Source organism: Nerophis lumbriciformis, linkage group LG07, assembly GCF_033978685.3.
Source record: "Nerophis lumbriciformis linkage group LG07, RoL_Nlum_v2.1, whole genome shotgun sequence".
NCBI lineage: Eukaryota > Metazoa > Chordata > Actinopteri > Syngnathiformes > Syngnathidae > Nerophis > Nerophis lumbriciformis.
The window spans coordinates 10004231-10017629 of NC_084554.2; the positions used below are offsets into that span (position 1 = coordinate 10004231).

At 39.3% G+C, this 13399-nt stretch overlaps 1 protein-coding gene across 1 annotated transcript in view; it reads right to left on the reverse strand.

Moving 5' to 3' along the window:
* Nucleotides 1-13399, reverse strand: part of LOC133609852 (cyclic nucleotide-gated channel beta-3-like) — a 282901-nt gene that overhangs the window by 24890 nt on the left and 244612 nt on the right. The window contains exons 4-6 of the mRNA XM_061965864.1: nt 11493-11535; nt 5205-5283; nt 357-499 (exon numbers count right to left, since the gene is read on the reverse strand). Of these exons, the coding sequence (XP_061821848.1) occupies nt 357-499; nt 5205-5283; nt 11493-11508 (238 nt within the window). The 5' untranslated portion in view covers nt 11509-11535. The remainder of the gene's footprint in view (nt 1-356; nt 500-5204; nt 5284-11492; nt 11536-13399) is intronic.

The window sequence follows — 13399 nt, forward strand, 5'->3', positions numbered from 1 at the left end:
TTCCTGGTCTGAGCTGCTGTGACGTAGATTACCGTAATAACTCCTAAAACACTCAAAAGTGCAGATTTCAACCATTGAAATACTTTCTATAGTTCAAGACTTACGGTCATTTAAAAACAGCACTGCACATCATAATGGCGGATACAGTTTTGATGTTAAAGGTCTAAAAAAATTATGTAGAACGTCCGGTGGGCCGGATTGAAAATCATAACGGACTGCCGTATTTTTCCCAGGTCTGCTCTATAACGTCACCAGTGTCTTGGCAGTTTAGGGGAAACCCTGCAATATCATCAATAAAATAATCACAGCACCCGCCAAAAATGTTGTATGTATTCAAAAAAAGTGTTTGTACTCACTGACAGGCGGGCTGATCTCTGGCGACGAAGCATTTTGATCAGTCACTTTCTCCTTGTAAATCTCCAGTCTCTCTCTCATTCGCTTCACGATGGTGCGGAGCTGCTCATCGGAATAGTTGTTGATGACAACTGGAGGCGGCGCTCTGAACCAAGAAAATACTCTCATCATGGATCCGTTACAGACGTACAGACAAATACAGGTGTCATGTGGATTGTGACTGGGGAAGTTCAGACTGGTGTATAAAGAGAGTACGGCCAACTGGGTTTCAATGATCAGTCAAAAGGCACTCACATGACTACAGGCCGCCATGACTGCTACTAACTTTGAGCTAATGCTACTTGGACGTCTATAAATGCCCTGTTGTGCAGCACGAGGCTGGTCCACCCGGAAGAATTGTGCAAAGCTTTTACATCACCAAGGAGCTGGTCATGACAATGTAAAAGGAGGATTAACTTCAGGACAACCTAAAATCAACCGGAGTTTGGGTCTTGGGCTCAGTTGGGTGTTCCAACAGAACAATGACCCCAAACACATATCACAAGGGGTAAAGGAATGGCTAAATCAGGCTCGAATGAAGGTTCTAGAATTACCTTCCCAAAGTCCTGACTTAAACGGGTGGACAATGCTGAAGAAACAAGTTTGTGTCAGAAAACCAGGCAGAACAGCACCAATTTTGTCAAGAGGAGTGGTCAAAAAATCAACCAGAACAATCTACAAGGTTAATATAGCTGGCTTCTCTTTCTTCCCCTCCATTTTTCTGCATTCTTTCGTATCTCGAGTTATCATTACATGTATGTATTGTTACATTTGAACAACTGTATTGTTGATAATAAAGATAAATTATCGGTATTGTTCATTATCAATAGCGCTATTTCTATTGGTATTTGTATTGCTCCATTTGTAGTGTAATAATGCTCATTGTCATTTCTGTATTATTATTTATTCTGCTAACTGCTTCTTTGCTATCACTCTTACCATCATATTTGTACATATCGTATTTGCTGATGTTGCTCTATTGTTGTTGTTATTGTTGTGTTTGCTGTTGTTGTTTTTGTCTCTCTGTCTAATCCCCCTCTTGTCCTTTGTGTCTTCCTTTTTTTCTCTTTCTATCCCCTCCTGCACTAAATGATAATATAAATACATTTAATAAAGTCAAATACAAATAAGGCAACAAGAGAAGTATCCTACACTTCTCTTTTGTAAAGTAAATCTGAACAGTCGATATGGGCATCTACATCAACTATACCAGGGGTCGGCAACCCAAAATGTTGAAAGAGCCTTATTGGACCAAAAATACAAAAACAAATCTGTCTGGAGCTGCAAAAAATTAAAAGCCATATTACATACAGATAGTGTGTCATGAGATATAAATTGAATTAATATGACTTAAAGGAAACTAAATGAGCTCAAATATAGCTACAAATGAGGCATAATTATGCAATATGTACATATAGCTAGCCTAAATAGCATGTTAGCATCGATTAGCTCGCAGTCATGCAGTGACCAAATATGTCTGATTAGCACTCCACACAAGTCAATAACATCAACAAAACTCACCTTTGTGGATTCATGCACAACGTTAAAAGTTTGGTGGACAACATGAGACAGAAAAAGAAGTGGCATAAAACACGTCCTAGAAAGTCGCAGAAAGATGTACATGTAAACAAACTAAGGTGAGTTCAAGGACTGCCAAAATTAGTAGGACAAAACGGCGCTCGCCAAATACTCGAATCAGTGAAGCATGTTTAATATAAACAGTGTGCTTTATAACAATTAGGGAGGTTTGTGTCATGTTTGTCCTCCTACAGAAACCATATTAAAACAAAAAATATATATTTTTTCCCTCAACTTTTTCCATTTTTCATACATTTTTGAAAAAGCTCCAGAGAGCCACTAGGGCGGCGCTAAAGAGCCGCATGCGGCTCTAGAGCCGCGGGTTGCCGACCCCTGAACTATATGATTTGCCTGAGAAGCTGGACAGGACAAAAAACAAAAACAAAAAAACAAAAATAATAATAAATAAAACATTTAAAAAAAATCAATCAGAAGCTTGCCAAAAGCTTGTGGATGGCTACCAAAAGTGCCTTATTGCAGTGAAACTTGCCAAGGGACATGTAAGCAAATATTATCATTGCTGTATGTATACGTTTGACCCAGCAGACGAAGAGAGAGAGAGAGAGAGAGAGAGAGAGAGAGAGAGAGAGAGAGAGAGAGAGAGAGAGAGAGAGAGAGAGAGAGAGAGAGAGAGAGAGAGAGAGAGAGAGAGAGAGAGAGAGAGAGATGCTTTGGAGCCCCTGTCTCGAAAGAAAATTATGTTTGTCTTGGTGCCCTTTCAACTTGCCTTGGTGCCCTAAAATATGAGCCCTCCTTTAAAGCAACACTTGCCTTGACCTTAAAAAGTAACATTTGAGGCCTGAATACAGTACATCAATTATGTACTGATCAAATGTTCTCCTGTGAAGCTCACACCTAGTTTTCTATCCAAGATTATGTATAGTGTACGTATTGAGCACGTTCAACGTTACCTCGATAATAATGCTAACCGTTATAATTTTGTTCATAATAGTTATGATATGAAATTGTCATATTGTTACATCCCTAATATTTACACAATGGCCCCTGCACTGCATCACATTAAGTGTGTAGCTTTTGTTGAAAACAACTTTAAAACACCCTTGATGCATGGCCTTATGACATGTTTTGTGGTTAACTACCTGCATCGTGTTGTGTTGCAACACATTACATTTGTGTGCACACCTACAATCGCAAGCTGGCACCAACATACAGGTCATCCTATCAATGTCATCAAATTAAACTCAACAGCAGGTTCCCTGGGTGAGAGATGTGTTTAAAAGTGGAAGGATCAAGTGGGATCTGTCTTTACCGGTCACCCATTGGTTTATGTTGCTGGACCAGAAGCGGCCACGGCGAGCCTCTTAAGATGGCAAAAGCTGCAAAGCTTTTAATCCACTTTGGGTTTATCCTTCTTAATATGCATGCTGCTCCAGGGTATCGAGGTCTCACATACTCTGTTCAATCTCTGTCTTCTTGTCATCTTGCCAGGCAATCTGATTAATCAACCGTCTCTGAGTAATTAATTTGATACCTGTTTGTTTTATCGATATCAGAGCGTTGTGTCACAGTGCACCTGGTAAGTATTCACAGCGCTTCACTTTTTCCCACATTTTGTTATGCAACAGCCTTATTCCAAAATGGAATAAATTCATTTTTGTCCTCCAAATTTTACACAAAATACCCCATAACGACAACGTGAAAAGTTTTTTTTCTTTTAATTTTTGCAAATGTATTCAAAATAAAATCCTGAAAAAAATCACATATACATACAGTAAGTATTCACAGCCTTTGCTTAATACTTTGTTGATGCACTTTTGTATTTTAAAATATGATGCTATAAGCTTGGCACACCTATCTTTTTGCAGCATGTTAGAATAATTGTATCTAAGTTATCACAAAACTTTGTGTTTCAATGAGTTCCCGGCGAGCAGACAAAAGCGGTCTTTGATCCTACCAAGCAACATGAAGGTGTTCTGTTTCTTTCATGTATTGTAATCAACAGAAAGATATTGTCTTGACCCAAGAACTACAAAGCGGAGAGGAAGAAGGACCAGACTCCCCTCAAGGCGACCTCTTGTTTGAACTGTTTTACGACCTTTTCTTTGAACTGTCCGTAACCAAAGGCGATGGCTGTTTACGACCCCGTGCCTTAGAAACAGCTGTTGCCATATAATCAGAGAAAGTCCAAATAAGAGAGGAGGCGTACAATCTTTCGCCAGAGCGTGTTGAGACACGGTACAAGGTTACAGTGTCCAGACGTCTCTCCTCAATTGAGCCAAATTTAATTATGTCTCTTTTTAATTGATGTCATCAGTGTTTGAACCTGACACGGCATCTCTCAAGGTCCATCAGATTGGATGGAAAACGTTATTTCTATATCCAGGATGTCTCTGTACATTGCTGCATTCATCTTAGTTTAGTCAGGGAGGTGACCAAGAACCTGATGATCACTCTGTCAGAGCTACAACATTCCTCTAGAGAGAGGAGAACCTTCCAGAAGGACAACCATATCTGCAGCAATCCACTAATCAGGTCTGTATGGTAGAGTGGCCTGAAAGAAGCAATTCCTTAGTAAAAAATTTGCCAAAATGCATCTGAAAGATTCTCAAACCATGAGAAACTAAATTATTTGGTCTGATTAGACAAAGATTGAAGTCTTTGGCGTGAATGTCAGGCATCATGTTTGGAGGAAACCAGGCACCGCTCATCACCAAGCCAATACCATCCCTACAGTGAAGCATGGTGGTGGCAGGGATGGTTTTCAGCAACAGGAACTGGGAAACTAGTCAGGATAAAGGGAAAGATGAATGCAGTACTCTACAGAGACATCCTGGATGAAACCTGATCCAGAGCGCTCTTGAACTGGGGGCAAAATTGTTTTATTTGCCTGCCAAAAGTGCATCAACAAAGTATTGAGCAAAGGCTATAAATGTGATTTCCTAGATTTTTTATCTTTAAATAATTCTGCAAAATTAAAAAAAAAAAAAAACTTTTTCCACATTGTCGTTATGGGGTATTGTGGGAAAAATTTTGAGGACAAAAATTAATGTATTCCATTTTTGGAATAAGGCTGTAACATAGTGCTACGAATACTTTCCGGATGCACTGCATGTCCTTGTGCGTATAGAATTTGATGATAGCAAATATACACAACAAATAGTCCATATTTGATTATACACCACAGTAATCAAGCAAATCAATTAATTATGAAATCGGATAAAGGTTAGTGTTATTTTGAGTGCACTAATCAGGGAAAAATATGCATTCCTTACCCATTCACTCCGACTTCGGGGTTAGCTGGTGCAGGTGCAGGTGCAGGTGCTGCTGCAGGTGCTGGGGTTGAGGCTGGCGCTGGAGTTGATGTTACACACTATTAACCAACATGCTAAAGGCAATAAAACAACACGTATACTACTGTACGGCTGCATTCATTCATTCGATGACAACGCAACACAAAAAGAGAATATGTGCAAATTCCAAGGTGTTGATTTTCTTTACTTTGCAAGCAAAGGTGGGTAGAGTAGCCAAGAATTTTACCAACGCAAAAAATGTGTTACTTTAGAGCAGTGTTTTTCAACCTCTGTGCCGTGAAATACAGTCTGGTGTGCCGTGGGAGATTATGTAATTCCACCTAATTGGGTTAAAAATATTTTTTGCACACAAGTAATTATAATCCGTAAATAACGTGCCGTTGTTTGAGTGTCTGTACTGTCTAGAGCTCGGCAGAGTAACCATGTTATACTCTTCCATATCAGTAGGTGGCAGCAAGTAGCTACCGTATTTTCGGAGTATAAGTCGCACCGGAGTATAAGTCGCGCCTGCCGAAAATGCATAATAAAGAAGGAAAAAAACATAAATCGCACTGGAACCCGGCCCAACTATGAAAAAAACTGCGACTTATAGTCCGAAAAATACGGTAATTGCTTTGTAGATGTCGGGAACACGTCGTGTCGTGATCACAATATGAAGACGACAGCGGGAAGCAGCGTGCAGGTAATAAGGTATCTTATGCTTAAACCAAAAAGAAAAGGCATTGAAGCTTAGGGAAGGCTATGCAAAACGAAACTAAAACTGAACTGGCTGCAAAGTAAACAAAACACAAAAATGCTGGACGATAGCAAAGACTTACAGTTTGTGGAGCAGAGACGGTATCCACAAAGTACATCCGTACATGACATGACAATCAACAATGTCCCCACAAAGAAGGATAGCGTCCGCACAACTTAAATAGTCTTGATTGCGAAAACAAAGGTGTGGAGAATAGCGCTCAAAAAAGACATGAAACTGCAACAGGAAAATACCAACAAAACAGGAAAAAACACCAAAATAGGAGCGCAAGAGAAGGACTAAAACACTACACACAGAAAAACACAAAAAAAGTCCAAATGAGTCACGGCATGATGTGACAGGTGGTGACAGTACACCTACTTTGAGACAAGAGCGATAGTCATGCATGCTTGGTTATGGTTTAAATTAATGTCGAACAATTGCGAGAACGACTATTTATTGTCAATATCGGCTACCGAGTTTCGTTTTTTTAATGATTTCTGCTTGTGGATTACCTCAGTATTTTTTCAATGAAAAAAATGTGCCTTGGCTCAAAAAAGGTTGAAAAACACTGCTTTAGAAGAGCAACGTCCAAATTGTGGCCTGGAGGCCAATTACGGCCTCCAGCAAATTCTAAAAATACTAATACAAAACATCACATAACAAGTGGAATAAAATTTTAAAAAAGTGTTTAAATTAACAAGAAAGTTGAAATGTTGACGTTAAAAACTGCAGATATAATCTTTTTTTCAAGCCAATACAGAGACCAGATTATATATATTATTTTTTTTAATGTAGATAAATGGACACCTTTCTTTGACACTGGCTTTGAGGTAGCTTCTTAAGCAGCAGGCGTCTTGGTAGTCTTTCAAAACACCGTTGTAGGGATGCTGGCGTTTCAGGTGGCGGTTAAGGTTCGATGTGTTTAAGTGCAATGTTTTCCTCCCCTCCCGTGCAAATAACATGCAAAATGTCTTCCTCTGAGAGAGTGACGTCCCACACTATCCATGCCGTGTTTGTTTACACAGTTACTTCAGGGGAGGTTTACAACACAAGAAGATGAGCGCTTGATTTTGCCCACTCTATCACACCTACGGTTATCGGATTTATAGGTATGACATCATAATTACTCATATCGGCACAATTATTTTCTGTCCGATACTTATCATGAACCCCTAATAAGAACACAAAGTTGTTGTGCAGGCTTTAAAAATATATATATATTGTATTGGAAATATTGTATTGAAAAATTAAATTAAAAAAAATGGCCCCCGCCTCCTTTGATTTTTCAGTGTGAGGTCCTCAGTGGAAAAAGGTTGGACACTTTTGGGGGGGGGGGAAAGTAGTAGTCTTCCAAATAATAACTTGAATAAAAGGAAGAATTCAGTTAAAAAAAAACGATGAGTAACTCCTGATCTGTTTAGTAGCTGTTTTAAAGGCCTACTGAAATGCGATTTTCTTATTTAAACGGGGATAGAAGGTCCATTCTATGTGTCGTACTTGATAATTTCGCGATATTGCCATATTTTTGCTGAAAGGATTTAGTAGAGAACATCGACGATAAAGTTCGCAACTTTTGGTCGCTGATAAAAAAGCCTTGCCTGTACCGGAAGTAGCAGACGAGTAGCGTGACGTCACAGGTTGTGGAGCTCCTCACATCTGCACATTGTTTACAATCATGGCCACCAGCAGCGAGAGCGATTCGGACCGAGAAAGCGACGATTTCCCCATTAATTTGAGCGAGGATGAAAGATTTGTGGATGAGGAAAGTGAGAGTGAAGTACTAGAGGGCAGTGGGAGCGATTCAGATAGGGAAGATGCTGTGAGAGGCGGGTGGGACCTGATATTCAGCTGGGAATGACTAAAACAGTAAATAAACACAAGACATATATATACTCTATTAGCCACAACACAACCAGGCTTATATTTAATATGCCACAAATTAATCCCGCATAACACCTCCCCCCTCCCGTCCATAAAACCCGCCAATACAACTCAAACACCTGCACAACACACTCAATCCCACAGCCCAAAGTACCGTTCACCTCCCCAAAGTTCATACAGCACATATATTTCCCCAAAGTCCCCAAAGTGACATGCACATAGTGGCACGCACGTACGGGCAAGCGATCAAATGTTTGGAAGCCGCAGCTGCATGCGTACTCACGGTACCGCGTCTGCGTATCCAACTCAAAAGTCCTCCTGGTAAGAGTCTCTGTTGTCCCAGTTCTCCACAGGCCAATGGTAAAGTTTGACTGTCATCTTCCGGGAATGTAAACAATGAAACACCGGCTGTGTTTTCCGGCACAACAGTCAGGGGGTGCATTTTACGGCGGGGGTGCGTTATCCGGCACAACACCTGCCGCAATACACCGCTTCCCGCCTACAGCTTTCTTCTTTGCTGTCTCCATTGTTCATTGAACAAATTGCAAAAGATTCACCAACACAGATGTCCAGAATACTGTGGAATTTTGCGATGAAAACAGACGACTTAATAGCTGGCCACCATGCTGTCCCAAAATGTCCTCTACAATCCGTGACATCACGCGCAGACGTCATCATACCGAGAGGTTTTCAGCAGGATATGTCGCGCGAAATTTAAAATTGCACTTTAGTAAGCTAACCCGGCCGTATTGGCCGGGTTAGCTTAAGATTTCATCATTGATATATAAACTATCAGACTGTGTGGTCGGTAGTAGGGGGTTTCAGTAGGCCTTTAAATAGAACTTGCACTACAACCCGAATTAGTATATGTGTGTGTTCTTGTATTTCTACCCTTCTTGAGACATCAACAAGGAAAAGTACCTTCCATATGAGGACTGGTGAACAAGTCAGGACCGAAATCATAATTCTAATACGGAAAACCATTGCATCTAATAGAGAATGTCTCATTTGCACCCCTGGTGGTGAAATTGATCAAAATGAGGGTGGTCCCAAAAAGGAGGGATTTTTCAAATTGACTGTGTGTCGCTTTTAAAAGTGCTCCCCCCTCTGTTCAACATATGAAATAACAAGTGTGTGTACAAATTTGAAGTGCTCCCCCTCTGGCCAACATATGTAATAACAAGTGTGTGTAAAAAATTGAAATGCGACCCCTTTGGCCAAAATTAATTAAAAAAAAAAAAAAAAATTATAATCAGAAGTAATTTATTAATCCCCAAGGGGAAATTAAGAATATGTATATAGACATGCTGTAATAACTTGAAGTAAATCATGAAGATTAAAAACCGATTACGAACGAAAAAAAGCTTACCTTTTTTATATTTGCATAGTATGTATATATTATTAATGTTGTAAATACAAATCTTTCTATATATAGAAAGGGTGGTCCTAAAGAAGTAGGCATGAGGTCTCAAGAAGGTAACAAATACAAGAATATGTGTGTGTGAGAGACAGAGACCCTGCTAAATCATGTACAGTACAACACAAGATGCACATTTTCCAGTCCCTTATGATGTTATAATAGGGCTCAAGTTAGCAAATGCGCTGCTAAAACAAACAACTTCTACAATATACTGCAACATGTTTTCTCTAGTTGGAAGTGGAATTCTTGTAGGCTGAAAGGTGAACATTTCTACTGAAACAGATGACAGCGCATGATATAAATGTTCATTTTCCTAGTTTGTAAGTCAACATTGAAGATTTGTGCTGCCTCGGCTGGCGTCATGTCACTTTTTACGGTGTGTAGTTTGAGTGCGGTCATGTGACTGCCAGGCGTTGTCTGATTGGTGAAATGGAGCCATGTGGAAGAAGTCTCTCTAACGAGTCAAATAAATACCGTATTTTTCGGATTATAAGTTGCAGTTTTTTTCATAGTTTGGCGGTGGTTGCGACTTATACTCCGGAGCGAATTATGTGTGAAATTATTAACACATTACCGTAAAATATCAAATAATATTATTTAGCTCATTCACGTAAGAGACGAAGCAAATGGCAGCAATCGTCACACACACGTCAACCAATAAGAATTCGGCGGGGGAGGGTCATGGCAGAAGTGCATTGTGGGTCATGGTAGCCGTAGCTATTAAAATAGATCACATCAACATTGGCGGTAACTTATAAAAACTGACAAGGACTGAACAAAAATGGCACCGAAAAGGAAATCATATACTGCAGATTACAAGCTGGACGTAGTGAAATATGCAGCAGAAAACGTCAATCGAGCAGCAGAAAGAAAGGACATACCAGAGGCAACACCGGGGAGGAAGATTTCATGGGATTTAGCGATCGGGAGTGACAGATTGTTTGGTAAACGTATAGCATGTTCTATATGTTAGTTATTTGAATGACTCTTACCATAATATGTTACGTTAACATACCAGGCACGTTCTCAGTTGGTTATTTATGCCTCATATAACGTACACTTATTCAGCCTGTTGTTCACTATTCTTTGTTTATTTTTAAATGCCTATTCTTGGTGTTAGGTTTTATCAAATACATTTCCCCCCAAAATGCGACTTATACTCCAGTGCGACGTATATATGTTTTTTTCCTTCTTTATTGTGCATTTTCGGCTGGTGCGACGTATACTCCGGAGCGACTTATAGTCCGAAAAATACGGTATGTCTTTGCGAGCAGTAATTTATTATAAATAAATACAATGATGATGCAAATAAATGAAGCAATCGTGATGAAACAATGTAAAAGACTAAAGTAAATATTTTTTCTTCAGTTACAGTAGAAAGTATTGAGTTTTAGTTTATTTGGAACATGCATGCATACAACATGATACATCACAATTTCCAGTTTCTCTATTCAACATGTTTGAGAAGGAGTAGGAAGAAGCAGAGCTTATTTAATCCTACCCCTTTTCCTTTACGTAGCAGTTGCCAAAACTCTTGTTAACTTCCTATATTTATTCACAATATACTCCATAAGTACTAATACAAATAAATAAATAATTAGTGAAGTAAGTTATATTTCATATGGTGAGATGAGTAAGGTTATCTAGAAAATGAATGGATGGATTAAATAAATTCAGAATGTTTATCATAGTTCTTCTTCTTTGTACTTAGTAAACACTTAGTTTGAATAGTTTCTTGAAGTGGATCATATTAGTACATTGTTTGATTTCTTTGCTTAATCCATTCCATAATTTAATTCCACATACTGAAATACTGAAGGTCTTAAGTGTTGTACGTGCATACAAATGTTTTAAATTACATTTTCCTCTAAGATTATATGTCTCTTCTTTTGTCGAAAAGAATTGTTATATATTATTGGGTAGCGGGTTATAGTTTGCTTTGTGAATAATTTTAGCTGTTTGCAAATTCACTATGTATGTATGTATGTAATAAATAAAGTACAATGTTTCCAAAAATGTACTACCCACCTCTGCTTGCAAGCAAATGCATATTCGTCATCACTACAGTATGGAAAGTACTATGACATTCAAACAAAACTCTATTACAATAAGTAAAACTGTATTGAGACAGTTAGTCCTGCACAAACAAATCAACCTGGAACATGATTCATCTTTAAAGTGCATCATCAAAAGGAAGAATAAATCTTACCCTGAGCTATGGCCATGTTTTCCTTATTCCTTGGTTTCTATCCCTACAAGACAAAATCAGATGGTTCAACCACATGCCTGCATCAAAACAAACTCCAAAATCATTTTGAATGAGTGGTTTGGATCAGGTTTGGTATGAATGAGATTATTGGTGAGAGAAGATAAGAACCATACGGTGCAATCATATCAAATAGTGGATCATTCAGCTTGGTTTTATTAGGTTCAATTCTTATTTGCTTGACTTCAATTGGAGTTGCAATTAAAGCTAATGAAAGATATTTAATGAGTGTTGATTTATGCACAATTTAAATCATAGCAAATATAATGTTTATTATTGCAGGTAGTGCTGTACAAAATATATTTTTTCATGTGCATCACATTAGAGCAGACCAGGGCAAATTAAGGCCCGGGGGCCGCATGCGGTCCGTTAAGCTTTTCAAACCAGCCCGCAGGACATTCCCAATATTATTTTTTTTAGATCTTTAAGATGGAAACTGTAGCTGCCATTATGATGTGCAGTGATGTTTTTTAATGACCTTAAGTCATTACTGGAACTATACAAAGTATTTCAATGGTTGGAATCTGCGCTTTTGCATCATATGCTAGTTACTATGGTCATCTAATTACAAACCCCGTTTCCATATGAGTTGGGAAATTGTGTTAGATGTAAATATAAACGGAATACAATGATTTGGACGGTGTGGCGCAGTGGAAGAGTGGCCGTGCGCAACCCGAGGGTCACTGGTTCAATCCCCACCTAGTACCAACCTCGTCATGTCCGTTGTGTCCTGAGCAAGACACTTCACCCTTGCTCCTGATGGGTGCTGGTTAGTGCCTTGCATGGCAGCTCCCTCCATCAGTGTGTGAATGTGTGTGTGAATGGGTAAATGTGGAAGTAGTGTCAAAGCGCTTTGAGTACCTTGAAGGTAGAAAAGCGCTCTACAAGTACAACCCATTTATTTGCAAATCCTTTTCAACCCATATTCAGTTGAATATGCTACAAAGACAACATATTTGATGTTCAAACTGATTAACGTTTTTTTTTGCAAATAATCATTATCTTTAGAATTTGATGCCAGCAACACGTGACAAAGTTGGGAAAGGTGGCAATAAATACTGTTAAAGTTGAGGAATGCTCATCAAACACTTATTTAGGACATCCCACAGGTGTGCAGGCTAATTGGGAACAGGTGGGTGCCATGATTGGGTATAAAAGTAGACTCCATGAAATGCTCAGTCATTCACAAACAAGGATGGGGCGAGGGTCACCACTTTGTCAACAAATGCGTGAGCGAATTGTTGAACAGTTTAAGAAAAAACTTTCTCAACCAGCTATTGCAAGGAATTTAGGGATTTCACCATCTACGCTCCGTAATATCAAAGGGTTCAGAGAATCTGGAGAAATCACTGCACGTAAGCAGCTAAGCCCGTGACCTTCCATCCCTCAGGCTGTACTGCATCAACAAGCGACATCAGTGTGTAAAGGATATCAGCACATGGGTTCAGGAACACTTCAGAAACCCACTGTCAGTAACTACAGTTGGTCGCTACATCTGTAAGTGCAAGTTAAAACTCTACTATGCAAGGCGAAAACCGTTTATCAACAACACCCAGAAACGCCGTTGGCTTCGCTGGGCCTGAGCTCATCTAAGATGGACTGATACAAAGTGGAAAAGTGTTCTTTGGTCTGACGAGTCCACATTTCAAACTGTTTTTGGAAACTGTGGACGTCGTGTCCTCCGGACCAAAGAGGAAAAGAACCATCCGGATTGTTATAGCTGCAAAGTGTAAAAGGCAGCATGTGTGATGGTATGGGGGTGCATTAGTGCCCAAGACATGGGTAACTTACACATCTGTGAAGGCACCATTAATGCTGAAAGGTACATACAGGTTTTGGAGCAACATATG